Genomic DNA, 16548 nt, shown 5'->3' on the forward strand with positions numbered 1-16548 from the left:
CATTTTAACAGTGCTATTACATGTGGGACACACACACATATAATATATGCACATGGCACATTTCACACATATGTGCAGATACTATTAACAAATGTTTCATGACAACTTTTTAACACTACGTTTACGTGCGAAACACACATATATAATACATGTACATGTCACACTTAACGCACACGTGCACATACTATTAAAAAATGCAATCAGACTTCTCCACAGAAAAGTCGTCCTCATACAACGACAGCTGCAGACCTGCCAGAACATTTTGAGTGTTAAAAGTAGGCGCTTCTTTCTGTGCATCACACAGAATGCTCATTTTCATACTAATGAGCTCATTGTAGTACATTTACATAGGATTATCGGTAGCTGCCAACGTGAACGGTAAAAGCGATGCCACTTTGTGTATTAGACACTTAATAACATTCACACTAGATTGGGCTATGACCAGTCTAAATCAAACGTTGCATGCACAGTAGGCTTTGAGAATTCCCCCCTGCAGGTTACCTTGGTAAATCCATGGTAACAGTACCCATATTACTCTCTAGTTTGCATCTACTGTTTGTTTTATTTTTTATTTCTTCTTTTGCGTATCAGACTGCAAAAGTGAAATATACTGCCAGTTAATCTAAGACTTTTAATTACAGGGTTTTTATAAAATCTATAGAAATGTTTCTGTTTCGCAAATATGTGTTACTTAAATGAAACTATATGATAGACTATGATTTCTACGTATTGTTCACACGTATTTTGTTGCATAAATTGAATACAATATGGGTCTTCAATGAAAGATGTACTCTATAACTAATTTGATATTGAATCTGTTGAAAACTGAGATTATATTAATTGGATATGGAGAATATTTTCTACGATCCTGTAGTTTTGTTTTTTTGACAGATTTCCATTTCAATGCAAGATCAGATACTTACCCCCACCCACACACACCCCTTTTACAAAGCCGCACTAGCAGCTGCTGGTGTAATGCCAACACAGCCCATTCAAAGTAAATGGGCTGTGTCAGTATTGCCGTGAGCTTTGTAAAAGGGGGAGGGGTGGGACGGTTAATTTGACTTCCTATGATTTGTAGGATTAGATTTAAGGTATTATTCTTAATGTATAATAAAGATTTGGCAGGGATGACACCTTTTTATATGTCTGAAACTTGACATCTTTATGTTCCTCCCTGTTAGTTGAGGTCTGAGGGTAAGATACAGCTGGTAGTACCTCTCCCTTTTTTAAGATGAATTGTGCAGCTATAGGGATACAGTATTCTTGATTGAAGGGCCTCTTTTATAGAACAGATTGCCTGAGTCCCTGCATCTTAATTCCAACTCGCTTTGTTTCTGAAAACAAATGAAAGTGTGTATATATGTATATATATATATATATATATATATATATATATATATATACTGTATATTTTTTTTTTTGCAATTTTAAGATTGGGGAGAATAGTTTTCTTGTTTGATGCATAAAAGTTTGTTCTCATTATCTATGTTTTATTGTAATCTGCCCAGTTAATAGTGTGGGCTAGATATTTGTAAAATAAAAACATAAATAAAATATTTTTAATTGTTGCCTAGCCTCTTTTAGGTATTAGCAGAATATAAGAAGCATAATATAATGTAATGTATTTTTGCAATTAATGTAAAACCTAAACATGGCTCCATAACTAGGCTTCCTGGTGTTGCCCCATGTAGAGCTGACTACAGCTGGTAGGGAAATGCATTTCACATACTAAAGGGAGGACCAAGATGTCCATAATTTTCCCAAGTGGCATACAAATTACAAACGGGGTCTTTTACTAAGCCACAGTAGCGTTTTTAGCTCATGGTAGAAATTAGCAGGTGGTAAACACCGACATGCCCACAGGAATATAATGGGCGTCTCGGCATTTACTGCCAGCTGATTTCTACCGCGAGCTAAAAACACTACTGTGGGTTAGTAAAAGACCTCCAAAGAGCCATAAATTGCACTAGGAAATTACAATGTCGAATAAAAATGACCTGACCATGAAACTGACAACAAGAAACATACCATGGGTAAACTAATCTAATTTATCTATTTCATTTCGGTCCCCACCACTCAGCAAAGCAGGAGTGAAACCTAAGAAATATGCCATTTTAGTTCTCTTTGCAAATTTGTTAACAAGTTAGCAATGTTTCTGCAGCAAAAATGATAGATTCTAGGTATTGATTCTGGGGTCTTTTCCATTTCAGGTAAATTGTTTGGGTGGTATAGCCATGATAAATATCAGAAAGTTGAAACAATGTTAACTAGAATCTAAAGGAAGAGGGCAAAAGAAAGGGAAAATTTGCTGATTCATACAATTTCATTTCCTAGCTTTAAAACAGCCTATGAATCAAACCAACCTGTTCTCTGGCAGCACAAATCAACAGGAGACACTGCATCCTTGCATAAGAATTTAGGAGCCGAATGTTTATTTGTTTTGAAGGGCTATTCATTCAGTCACAAAATGGAAATAAGGGTGCCGACAGTTTTTGAATCAGCTAGAAAACCATTGGATACTAGACTCTCCTCAGTAGTTGCTGGCAATGCAGAAAAGATGGACATTTCAGAATCATCAACACCACTGCTTCAGAAAGTGCTCTCTCCAAATGATATATGCTGAAATTTATTTCATGTTATGTTATAGACTCCTTCTTCAACTCAGAGAGAGATCACCGAAGTGGAGGAACACCAGAAAACCACAGGAAAATAGTGGGAGACGGACAATGGCTTTGAAACATCTGCTCTATATATTTACCATGCAACTCCTGAGGCAGGCACGTTAAGCTGAAACATGGTGTCATGTTGAGTTTTCAGCAATCAATAAAGATTATTCAATTGATGATTTTGTATCCCATGTTTTTGTGAAGAGCCATTTCCTGTCTCCCACTGTTTTCTTCTGACTCATGCATCTTCCCTCCCCAGCAATCACATGGATCCATTTACCACTAATTATGTTGTCTTCAACCTTTTTGTCACGCCCCTCACCTGTCTTCCATGGTCTCCAGCAGCATTCTTTGCCAACAAGAATCTGTTTTACTTCCTGGAAACCCTGCACTTCCTTTATAGCCCTGCATGAGGGTGCTGGATGATGTCATCACTTCCTGTCTGGTAGTATATAAAGAAGTTTCAGACTCCCGGTGTCCAGTGCCTTTGCAACAGACCATCTAGCCTCATCTAGTTTGAGTTGCAGCCATGTTCCAGCCTGTGTCTTCAGTCCTGTTCCAGCCTTGTCCCAACTTGTGTCTTTAGTCCTGTTCCAGTCTGTGTCTTTAGTCCTGTTCAGCCCTGTTCCAGTCGGTCTTCAGTCCTGTTCCAATCCTGCCGTGTTCCAGTCTAGTTCCATTCCTGTTCCAGTCCGTGCCTTGTTCCAGCTACCCCCTAGCCTTGACTCCATCAAGCTAGCCCCAAGAGCTCTCTTAAGGGAAAGGGAAATAGGACTTCATATACTGCCTTTCTGTGGTTTTCAAACCCAGTTCTCCAGGATCAAAGTCTGCTTCACTAACCACTCTCCACCCTGACTTGTCAGGGCATCCTCAAGGGCTATTTTAAGATGCACTCTCTGGTCTGTTCTTTGCCAGGGCATGACTCACCTGCTTCCAGCCAGAGTCCACCTAGCCTTCAGATGGGGTAGGCAGCATAAACCCTACTGTGACCCAAGGGCTCACCTACCCTGATCCATGACAACTTTTTGGTAAATATTGCACTACCTTCACTGTATGCAAAGCTGTCTCATGAATATTTATTATGAAAATCCAGGAAGCATGACTGGCTGGGTGTGTCCTGAGGACTGGGTAAAGAGCCACTGCTTCAAGCGACTTGGTGATGAAAGTAAGGATGATAGGGGATCACAGACAGATCAGTACTGCTTCAGCTGTTGCAATTTTGGGAACAATTGTTGATTTTTAAATTTTTCTGTTTTAGTACATCTTTAAAATCATTATTAATCCAGTTAAGGTTGTGACTGTGCTAAGGCAACACAAAGTGGATCGAAAAGTAGTCTCAATGTGAATGTCATTATTAAAATATCAACCAATGTGGATTTTTTGTCTTGAGACGTATGTTTATGTTATTAATGTTTACAGTACTGAAGAACTCTGTCACATTTTTAAATTGGGAGTGTGAGGTGCTCAGCACTTTTGTTTTTGATATGTATATTGCTTCTCTTTTAATTTTATTTTATACACCTGGTATGAAGCTTACAAAATATGCCTTTTTTGGAATGAACCATGAAGGTATCCCCACAGACACTTCTTAATGTAAAAGTAGCCTGCTGATTGCTATCTGCACTACACTTAGCACTACAGTCCTTTAATTTAGCCACAATGCACAGACTTATTTTTGAATTATTTATGGTTTTCTTGGTTTTATATTCACATGATTTCACATTTATTTAAATGCATGATTTTATGTATAATATGTGTAAGAGTATTATGATGCAAATTTGTACATGAAATATTCCCCAGTCAATTTTCAGAAAATAAGTTTTTCCCTTTGTGAACTGATAGAGAAGTGCATAGAAAAAAAACATTCTTTCGTTTTTATACAGCAATTTTCAGATTTCTTTTTGGTTTATTTCACAAATTTGTGTTCAAAAACATTTTTAGCACATGTAATAAATTTTCAAGTGTGAGAATTAATTCTACACAAGTTAATTTGTAGGTTAACATGCATTTAATGTTGTGCACTTTAAGATTTTTAACACAAGAAAACATATGCACATTCCTAAAAATGGATATACCTGCAGATATTATAGACATATGCTTTGTTTGAAATTTGCTCACTTGCATGGAAACTAATTTATAATACATATCTAATCTAATCTTTGCACTTATATGCCACCTCTTCCCTTGAATCAGAGCCTGAAGTAATTTGCAAAGTAAATAGAAGGGTTAGCAAAGCAAAACGTAAATAGTCAAAAATAACATTTAAAAAGTAAGCATCATTGTCTACAAAGAGTAAAAAGTCTTTAAGTTTCACCAAAATAGAAGGCAGGAGTAAAAGTTCTAAATATAGAATGGAAGAGAATTCCAGATAGCAACAGTTCTATAGGAGAATGATTGTTCCAGAATCCTTTTAAAACAAATTGCTGTAAAAGAAGGAAAAATTAACATATAATTTTGACATTGCTGATGGGCCACCAAGCTTGAAGGAAAACATACCAAAGGCAAAAGCTTATCAGGAGCTAATCCATTCAAAAATTTAAAAACAAAACAAGAAATTTTAAAATCAATCCTTGCCTGTCAGGGGAGCCAATGGACCTTCCTGAGGAGTAGAAAAACATGGTCAAAACTTTGACCATTTGAAAATACTACTACTATTACTTATCATTTCTATAGCACTACTAGATGTATGCAGCACTGTACACTTGAACAGGAAGAGACAGTCCCTGCTCAACAGAGCTTATAATCTAATCAGGACAGACAAACAGGACAAATAAGGGATAAGGGAATTACTAAGGTGGGAATGATAAAATCGACATGGGTACTGAACAAGTGAATAGGGGTTAGGAGTTAAAAGCAGCATCAAAAAGGTGGGCTTTTAGCCCAGATTTGAAGACAGACAGATGGAGCTTGTTATACTGGCCCAGGAAGTCTATTCCAGTTGTATGGTGCAGTAAGATAAAAGGAATGGAGTCTGGAGTTAGCAGTGGAGGAGAAGGGTACAGATAAGAGAGATTTACCCAATGAACGGAGTTCCCGGGGAGAAGTGTAAGGAGAGATAAGAGTGGAGAGGTACTGAGGGGTTGCAGAGTGAATGCACTTGTAAGTCAATAAGAGCAGTTTGAACTGGATGCAGAAGCAGATAGGGAGCCAATGAAGAGACTTGAGGAGAGGGCTAATATGAGCACAGCGACACTGGCAGAATATAAGTCATGCAGCAGAATTTTGAACAGATTGAAAGGGAGAGAGATGGCTTAATGGGAGACCTGTGAGAAGTAAGTTCCAATAGTCTAAGTGAGAGGTGATAAGAGTGTGCATACGGTGTTGGTAGTGTGCTCAGAAAGGAAAGGACAAATTTTGGTGATATTATAGAGAAAGAAATGACAGGTTTAAGTAGTCTGTTGAAAATGTTCAGCGAAAGAGAGAGGGACATCAAAGATGACCCCAAGGTTACGAGCTGATGAGACAGAGAGGACGAGAGTGTTATCCACAGAGATAGAGAATGGGGGAAGAGGAGAGGTGGGTTTAGGGGGAAAGATAAGAAGCTCAGTCTTGGTCTTGTTTAGTTTCAGATGGCAGTAAGACATCCAAGCAGCAATGTCAGGCAGGCAGGCTGATACTTGTGCCTGGATTCCTGCTGAAATTTCTGGTGAGGAGAGGTAGATATGGAAGTCATCAGCAGAAAGGTGATACTGAACAACATGGGATGAGGTCAGAGCACCAAGGGAAGATGTACAGATGGAAAAAAGAAAAGGTTCCAAGACAGAGCCCTGAGGTACACCAACTGATAGTGGGATAGAAGTGGAGGAGGATCCACCAGAGTACACACTAAAAGTGTGATGGGAGAGATAAGAAGAAAACCAGGAAAGAACAGAGCCCTAAAATCCAAGTGAGGACACCATATCAAGGAGTAGCATATCAAGGAAAATTATATGGGCGAACTAATACAGCAAAATGAGGTTTCAATAGAGAACGGATAGATCTTAGTTGTCCTAATCATGTTTGACTTTGCTATAAATTGAATAAGCATATATAAATGACTTTGTTCACCACTTCAATTGTCCCGGCTCCCCATGTAAATTGTGAACTTTTTGAGGAAGGGGTTCATTGTACCTGAATATTATTTATTGTTTTAAAGTGTCCTACTGTAGGGCAGTCTTAAAGAGGGTAATATTATAAGGAATCACCTAGTTTTAGGCACTATGAGCTAGATTCTATATATGGTGCTAAAACAATAAAGGTTGAAAAACATTGTTCTATAAACCATGATTAAAGTTAGGTGCAATTTATAGGATAGTATTTACACCCTGGAATCATGCCTAACTTTAGGCGTGGCCATTTGCACCAACTGAAATGTGGTGCAAATATCCCCATTATTCTATAAAAATGTTTAGGAATGTCTCTGTTATGTCCATGAACCTCCCAATTCCACACCCCTTTTCCAGATTGCATGTTAAATTTTGGGTGCAGATCCCATGCCTAAATTTATGTGTGTAAATGCTAATTAAATCTAATTAGTGCCAATAATTGCTTGTTATAAAACCAATTATTGGTGCTAATTAGCTAGCTAGTCAATTGTGCATGCAAATTGGATGCATGCCCAAATTTGCATTCACAATTTTTGATGTTTTTTTTCTATAGAATTAGGGGGTAAGACTGCATGCAGATGCTAGTATTTTAGTCATTTGTATATATTAAAGTACTGCTTCCACACAGGGGCGTAGCCAGACAGCAGATTTTGAGTGGGCCTAGGCAAGAAGTGGGTGGGCACCAAATGTTCTCCCCCTCCCACCAAAAAAAGATCTCAGCTGGTAGGAAAGTGCTTCTCTCCACTTTGGCAGTCTGCAGCAGGCATGTGCTGAAAACTGAGTATGCGCAGTTGCCAGTATCATGGAGAGTAGCATTTTCGTTACCATCAGGGGGAAACTTCAGCTGGTGGAGCTTGGGATCCCCACCAGCTACCGCTAAACATGTGCTACTGTTGGGTGGGCCTGATCCCTAAATGGGTGGGCCCTAGCCCACCCAGTCCCACCTGTAGCTACGCCACTGCTTCCACATGTAAATGCCCCATTATAAAATACCAACTAGCATGGAAGTATGTGTGGAAATTTCATGGCCCATACTTTCACCTTGGGCATGTAGAGAGGCAGAGTTTAGGTAAAGTGTGAAATTGGGTTCACACGTACATGCCTAGATTATAAAATTCCTCAAATTTGCATGTGTATATGCATACAGTATATACTAAAATTTAAACTAGCCATAGAGTCTTTCTGTATGCCTGTTCTTTCTTACCTATGCTAGTATTTTAAATAGTCAAGTAGGCACATATTTGATTTTCTAAAATAGGTCCTTGAAAATATGCAAATTTATAAACTTGCCCTCTACATATCCAGGCACATAAATGCCAGTATTCCATTTACACAAGGTCATTTATATAACCATGCAATTGTACGGTCATCAACAACCCAAGCTGGAATACACTATTTAAAGAAGAAAGAATTTGGATCCAGTTGACCATCAAACTATACAAATAGGTACATTCCCCTTCCTATTAGTTATAAATGCCTGTTTCCATTTTTTTTCTAAACTGGCATGTTAACTTATACTCCTTCAGTATATTTTTGACAGGAAGGAAAGGCATCTCCCATAGGAGCAATGACTTTAGATAGTGCAAGCTACTACAACATATCATGGAATAAGTTTCAAGATGCTGTCCAACCTTTTTACTTTATGTGTCACTGCTTTACTACGGTATTACAATTCGAAAAACATCCCCCTCAGTGAAACGATAATGAAGATCATGAATTCAGCAACATGGCCAGCTCTGCAGCAGCCAGGCTCTCCTCTCCCTTCCTCATAGAAGAGTATCTCCAACATTTTCAGTGTTGCAAAAGAATACATGGATCTTTACCTTCCTCACAGTTTTGTCCCTTGTAGCCAACAGAACAGACACAGTTTCCATCGATACAAGTGCCATGATTTCCACATGAAGGATCGATACACTGGCTACTGGGAACATCACACTCTGGTCCTTTCCAGCCACTGTAGCACACACAGGTCCCTCTGGAATATTGACCATTGCCACTACATAGAACTGGACAAGCAGCTGAAATTAAAAAAAAAATAGGAAGAATGCATGATAATTGCAGGTGGTGATAAAAGTGTTTCTAAAATGCTATACTTTATTTATACTACAGTACTGTCTTAAATGGAGCTTCACCAGTTGAATGTCAGTCCTTTTCAGGGAATGGGAACTGCATGCATTTATGTCAAGGATGAGATCCAGTGAGGGATAAATATGGTCACTGTTTTGTACTAACAGTTCATAAATTACATTTTGTTAAAAATGCTTATTTGTAAGAACTACTGGGCGCTGTGTTCAGTATGTAGGACTGCTCTTATTTATTAAGGAGAACTCAGTGTAAATGGGAGAATTATTGTCAACAATTATTTTACTATACAATATGGCAAAGAGATCACCATTATCAGGATTCCTGTTCAATATATCTCTTTATTTGTTTATTTAATTAGATATACCATTTTGAAAATTAATAAATAAAATAAATAAAAGTATGCCAGATTATGATAGGTCAGTTCAAAGCATACAAGCACAAACATGCCCTTAAAAAAAATCTTATGTACGTGATGAGGCAGAGATCCAATAGAAAACCTTGTATGCAGTATCATTAGTATGTTCATAATACCCAAACATCATAATTTCTTTATACCATGAGGGCCTATCCCACTGAATGGATGTAATTGGCTAATAAATTTGTGAAAACTAGGCTAAACTATATTGTTGTTCTATAGGTTTTGGTAGGTTAGGAAGAAGCAGCTGAAGGAAATAACAGATCTGGTCATGTGCCTGCATATGGTATAGAGAGGACCAATTGTAATTACAAAAGATCGTGTCCTGTGGCTCATATGTACCCAATATCTAAAGCTGCAAATCCAGACCAATATTTTACATGTCTAGAATATCTAGAACATTCCACTGAGCTCTTCTCTTGCACGCTGCTATAACCCAGACAGTACCACAGTAAATAACAGTAGATAAAGACCTGACAGTCCATCCTGTTTGCCTAACAAGGTGCCCAGAGCTGCATCCACCACTCTGTGCAGGTTACATACTGGCATCACAACCAGGATAGTTGCCAATTTGGTACCATGTCTGTCACATATTGGCAGTTCAATATATTACAATGCCTATCACATATAGGCAGTTCTCTATATATACTGTGTCTGTATAAAGTGAGCCCCCTAAACATTTTGCAATAATAACTGCAAACCTGCAACAAATTAATTAAAATTTCACATGCACAAAGTGATATCTATTTTCAAACATGTTGTTTGGTTTTGTAGAAATCCACCTTAACGCTACTGAGATGTGGTATTTTAAATAAAAGCACCCAAAAGTAGAGTTTCTAACACAATTAATGTCAACCTGAACAGTCTGAATGTTTAAATCTGATGTTCAAAGTGTTCCCCTTTTGCAAGAACACATTTATGTAGTAGATCCCACCACTGGTTCACTGCCGTGTTAATGATACTCTGATCAAAGTGGCACCACTCTTCAATCGATTGTTCTTTCAGATGGTCAATGCCACGGGTCTGGCAGCATTTGACTTGCTCCTGCAAAATCCCCCAAATCTGGTAGTCCACCGGATTCAGATCCATACTGACTATTTTAATTAAAACTCAATCTTCTTTTGACAACATTTTGTTTGTTTATCAATGCACAATGACATCACGGATGACATCAGTAAGTAAGTAAGTCAGGTCAGAAACAGATTTGTAACAGCAAAATGAAAAATCTCTTAAATGGGATGAGGGATTCCTATATAATTTGGCATTGATGACGCAAATAGATGTCACTTTGTGCACATTAATTTGGTGGAGGTTCAAGGTTGTTGTTGCAAAATGTTTAAGGGCCTCATATTTTTCAGAACACAGTATATATTGAAAAATGAACTTGCAGAGCTATTGCTAGAAATATGTAATTTATCTTTAAAATCAAGCATGGTACTGGAAGATTGGAGGATAGCCAGTGTAATGTCAATTTATAAAAAGGGCTCCAAAGGTGATCTGGGAAATTATTTTATTTATTTGTTACATTTGTATCCCACATTTTCCCACCTATTTGCAGGCTCAATGTGGCTTACATTGTACCGTGAAGGCATGATAGACTGGTGAGCCTGATGTTGGTGCTAGGCAAAATGGTAGAGACTATTACAAAGAACAAAATTACAGAGCATATATATAAGCATGGATTAATGAGACAAAACCAACAAGGATTTAGTTAAGGGAAATCTTGCCTCACTAATCTACCATATTTCTTTAAAAAGGTGAATAAACATGCGGATAAAAAGAGCCGGTTGATATTGTGTATCTGGATTTTCAAAAGGCATTTGACAAACTACCTTAAGAAAGACTTCTGAGGAAATTAGAAAGTCATGGGATAGGAGGTAATGTCCTATTGTGGAATAAAAACTGCTTAAAAGATAGAAAACAGAGAGTATGGTTAAATGGTCAGTATTCTCAATGGAGAAAGGTAGATAGTGGGGTTCCCCAGGGGTCTGTGCTGGGAAATCTGATTTTTAACATATTTATAAATAATCTAGAGATGGGAATAACTAATGAGGTAATTAAATTTAGTGATGACACAAAGTTGATAAATTGCAAGAGGAACTTATGAGACTGTGCAACTAGGCATCAAAATGGCAGAAGACATTTAATTTCAGCAAGTGCAAAGTGATGCATGTAGGAAATAGGAACCTAAACTATAGCTATGTGATGCAAGGTTCCACATTAGGAGTCACCACCCAGGAAAAAGATCTAAAGATACATTGAAACCCTCTGCTCAGTGTGCAGTGGCCGCTAAGAAAGTAAGCAGAATGTTAGCAATTATTAGATAAAAAATGGAAAACAAAACTTAGAATGTCATAATGCCTTTGTATTGCTCCATGGTGCAACCACACCTTGAACACTGCCTGCAATTCTGGTCACTGAATTTCAAAAAAAGATAAAGCGGAATTACAAAAAGATACAGAGAAGGGTGATGAAAATGATAAAGGGGATGAGACAACTTCCCTATGACAAAAGGCTAAAGCAGCTAGGGCTCTTCAGCTTGGAGAAGAGATGGCTGAGGGGAGATATGGTAGAGGTTTATAAAATACTTAGTAGATTGGAACATGGAGATGTGAACCGCTTGTTTACTCTTTTCAAAAATACTAGGACTAGGGGGCACACAATGAAGCTACTAAGTATTAAATTTTAAAACAAACTAGAGAAAATGTTTCAACAATCACTCAATGTATAATTAAACTCTGGCATTCAGTGCCAAACAATGTGGTAAAAGCAGTTAGCTTAGCAGGGTTTAAAAACGGTACGGACAATAAGTCCATAAGCCATTATTAAGATGGACTTGAGAAAATCCACAACTTATTTCTAGTATAAGCAGCACAAGATATTTTACTCTTCTGGGATCTAGCCAGATAATTGTGACTTGGATTGGCCACTGTTGGAAATAGCATACTGGACTTGATGGCACTTTGGTCTGTCCTAGTAAGGCAAAGCTTATGTTCTTACTAGTAAAAAGGCCCATTTCTGACACAAATGAAACGGGCGCTAGCAAGGTTTTCCTCAGAGTGTGTATGTTTGAGAGAGTGTATGTGAGAGTGACTGTGTGAGAGAGAGAGTGAATGTGCAATTGTGTGTGTGTGTGTGTGTGTGTGTGTGAGAGAGAGAGAGAGTGAGTCTGGGTGTGAATGTGTCTATGAGAGAGAGAGTGTGTGTGTGAGAATGAGAGTGTGTGCAAGTGCGTATGTGAGACACAGTGTGAGAGAGAGAGAGAGTGTGTTTCACACAGATACAGTGTGTGTGAGAGAGAGTGTGTGTGAGACACAGACTGAGACTGAGTGTATGAGACCAAGAGAGTGTGTGAGTGACTGTGTGACACATAGAGAGTGAATGTGATACAGTGTGAGACATAGAGTGTGTGAGAGACAGTGAGGCATATTTTCAAAGCACTTAGCCTTCCAAAGTTCCATAGAAACCTATGGAACTTTGGAAGGCTAAGTGCTTTGAAAATATGCCTCAGTGTGTGAGAGTGAGAGAGAGAAAGACATTGACTGTGAGAGAGAGAGAGTGTGTGTGTGTGTGACAGAGATACCTCCCCCCCCCCTCTGTCCAGCCCCCCTCCCTCCCTCTCTCTGGTGTCAGGCCCCCCTTTCTCTCTCTGGTGTCTGAACGTTACTGTGCAGGACGCTGAGCTCTGGCTGTGCTTCAAGGAACTGACCAATCCTATTTAATAGAATGCACCTCCAACATTCTGAAGCCAAGAAACCTCATGTGGTTGGTCACTTCTGCTTGTGACGAACCCGGAAGTATGTGATGCCAATTCAGAAGATGGATAGAGACAGCAGGAATGCCTCAGCCATGCAGACAGCTTCAGAATGTTGGAGGTACGTTTTATTATATAGGATATTTATGTTCTTACTGTGGCTATCACATATAGGCAGTTCAATATATTACCATGAGGGGCATTTTCAACATGACATCTAAGTCCGACTTTGGCTGTTTTGCTTAAAACGTCCAGAACCCATGTGGCGAATATAGCGATTTTCTCAACAGCAAAACATCTATCTTTTTTTTGTTTTGTTTTCCAAAATTGGCCACTTGCTAGATGTTTTTGTGCTCTGTGTATTTATCGTTGTGGTCTAGTTTTGAAAAAAAAAAAGTTCAAGTGAAAAACGAACAAAATCAAGCCACTGGAATGTATGAGGAACCAGCATTCTTAGTAGACTGGCCACACAGACATCCCAACAGAGCAGTGGGGCATTTTAGGGGGCACAGCAGTGGTCTTCACATAAAAGCTCCTGGGTACACATCTCACCATTATCATCTTATATTGTATAGTGAGGCCTCCAACCCCCACCAAAAACCTACACTACCCCACTACAATAGCCCTTATATCTAATAGTGTCACCTATATGTAGGTACAGTAGCTTTTTGGTGAGTGTGAGACGGTTCGTACTTTCCACCACAAGTGTAACAGTTAGAGTGGATTATGGGCCTCGTCTCCTTCTCTACAGTACACTGCACTGACCATTAGGCAAATCCAGGGAATCTGCTTGCTGTTCTAATAGGACTGGACATAACATCTGAAGCTGTCATAGATGCTGGTATGCACTGTTTATTTCACATCTTTGGGGGGTGGAAGGGCTCAGTGACCACTTGAAGAGTATGGGGGGGTCATTCCTTTATTCCCCGCATGGTCATCTGGTCATTTAGGACACATTTTTGTTTCTTAGTCATTACTAAAACAGGTCTAGCTCAAAACGTCTAAGTTTTACTCTTGAACTTTTTGTTCCCGTATGGTAGAAAAACATCCAAGTGTAAGGAACTCCCTAATCCCACCCGAAACACACACCCTGACACACCCCCCCCCCTTGTAATTTGGACACACTACAGATGAACTGCATAGATAAATGTCTGCAAAATAGGTTTGAAAATAGTGATTTGAATGTTTTGGCAAGCAAAATATCCAAATGCTGCTTTATGCCACTTTTAAAATGTTTTTCGCTTTCAAAAATGAGCCCCTCATGCCTTTCATATACAGGCAGTGCTATATATTACATGTCTATTACATATAGGTGGTTCAATATATTACCATATCTATCATACACAGACAGTTCTATATGATGCTACAATAGTCTGGAGTGGTTTTATTATTATGGCCTCGGCATACTCACATTTATTACGATAACAATTAAACCAGCAATACAACCATATTGCTAATTAACATTTTACTCTCTAATTTCAACATTCAGATGTCTTTCCTTCCCCCACAGATATACATAACACTCTTAGCATATGATATAAATATGCTTTATAAAATACTCATACTTCACCCTGACCTGTCTTTGTCATTTTAGAACAGATCATGGAAATCTGACTGCACTGGCCTTACTTCCCAACTACTGGAGTTTGTATCAAAGCCCATTTCAGCCCATCTTGAATTGCCTTTGCCATTTTTAGTACATCGACCATAGAATTCTGCCCAGCACTGGCCTTACTTCCCAGCTACACGCCCCTGATATTTCAAATGTTAGATTATTGTGTGCTCTGCGTAGGACTTTCTACTAGTATACCTGTAACAGATCACAGATTCTGATAAAGATATTGCCCAGATAGGCCAAAAAAGCAGCAGAGAGACAGCTCAGAATGAGAAGCTGAAAAAATGGAAGGAAACATTATAACTGTGGAGAAGGAACCACTGGGAATCATAGTTCAAGGAAGTGTGGAAAATTTGCAGGTCAGGCTGCTAATTAACACTTCAAAGACAAAGTGGTTAGTTAAGCTTTCTTTTATTCAGAACGATAATTGCCAGCAATGAAGTTTCATGAGACTGATGACTAGAAATCAAATTTTAGCTCTCTTCTCAAGAGTTTCTTGCCACAGGAGAGGGGAGAGAATTATATACGCAAAAAACAGCTTACATTAGTGGGTTGGCTAAACATTCAATTCTAATCAAGGAAATCAATAAATCAGTAAAAAATACTAAAGGGGGGGGGGGGTCCTTTGTTGACATATAGGATACAGATATTTTAAGAAAAAGAGGAACATGTCTAGTACATGGCATTTCTTAATAATTGAAAAGAAATGTCCAGCAGTTATAAACTGCTAATTCAAGCTAAACATAATATTTGCAGTTTGGGAACAGAAGAAAAAACAGCTAGCAAAAGTAACTCTTTGTCTAGAGATAAGCACCTGGTAGTATCAGATTTATTTCACTTCCTTCATTCCGAGGGCTCCTCATTTGCATAGATATAGAAGTCTTTGCAGTTGTCACAGCTGGGGAAGGTGAGCCCTTGGACTATGATGAAGTTGGCTCTACCTGTGCGGCATAAATGCCGATCAGGCACTTGTCAACAGTTACTGACGGGACCACCTGGCAGAGTCCAGGAGCAGGAGAAGGCAGGACCTGACTCGGACAGGCAGAAGCATAGGATTAGGTAGTGCCTAGCAGACTGGGTGGAACATGACAGGGTTTGTCTAAAGGTTGGTTCTTAAGTCAGTTCTTGGGGATGGCTCTTAAAAGAGCCCTTGGGGGCTGGTCCAGCAGAGCTGAGGGAGGCCAGGGAGTAGCTGGAACATCAAGGTTGGAGACAGAAACAAGCAGGGCTGGAAGCAGGAATTGGCCAGGCAACGAACACTGGAGAGGCACAATTCTGGAAACCTGAAGCACTGGAGGAGTGTAGAGCACTTCCTTATATATCCCTAGGGAGGAAGAGAGGTCATCCATAAATGCCCCATCTAGGACTATAAAAGGAAAGTGCAGCTACCAGGAAGTAAACACTCACATGACTCTTAGGCATGGCATACTGCAGTACTCTAACGGCTTCCTAAACCAAGTGAGGGGAGTGACAGAACTCCCTCCCAAAGCTCCATCCCCAGCCGTCTAGGTTTGGGCTTAAGGGGATAAAGGCAATGAAAATACCTAATGAGTAATGGGGCTTGTATGTTGACAGCAGGTTCCCATGAGTTATCATCTGGTCAAGGTGAGGGGTGTGCCAGCGGTTAGCAGAAACTATTCTATTTTCACACACTAATCCAGTACTGGCCTTTTACATAAGAGCATCAGAGTAGCCATATTGGGTCAGACCAATGGTCTACCTAGCCCAGTATCCTATTTTCCAAACAGTGACCAAGCCAGGTCACAAGTACTGGCAGAAACCCAAATTGTGGCAACACTCCATACTATGTAACAAAAAAATGAAGAAAACAAAATGAGACTCAAAAATTCAAACAAACAAGAAAGTGAAGAGTCCAGTACTAATACAAAGATATATGGTACTATTTTAAAAAATGAGGAAAAGAC

General features: G+C 39.1%; 1 protein-coding gene across 1 annotated transcript in view; it reads right to left on the reverse strand.

Annotated features, from left to right (window-relative positions):
• TENM2 (teneurin transmembrane protein 2) overlaps positions 1–16548 on the reverse strand; it is a 1250894-nt gene that overhangs the window by 475666 nt on the left and 758680 nt on the right. Inside the window, exon 9 of the mRNA XM_030212543.1 lies at positions 8578–8772. Within this exon, the coding sequence (XP_030068403.1) occupies positions 8578–8772 (195 nt within the window). The remainder of the gene's footprint in view (positions 1–8577; positions 8773–16548) is intronic.

The sequence above is a fragment of the Microcaecilia unicolor genome, chromosome 8, assembly GCF_901765095.1.
Source record: "Microcaecilia unicolor chromosome 8, aMicUni1.1, whole genome shotgun sequence".
NCBI classification, from domain to species: Eukaryota; Metazoa; Chordata; class Amphibia; order Gymnophiona; family Siphonopidae; genus Microcaecilia; species Microcaecilia unicolor.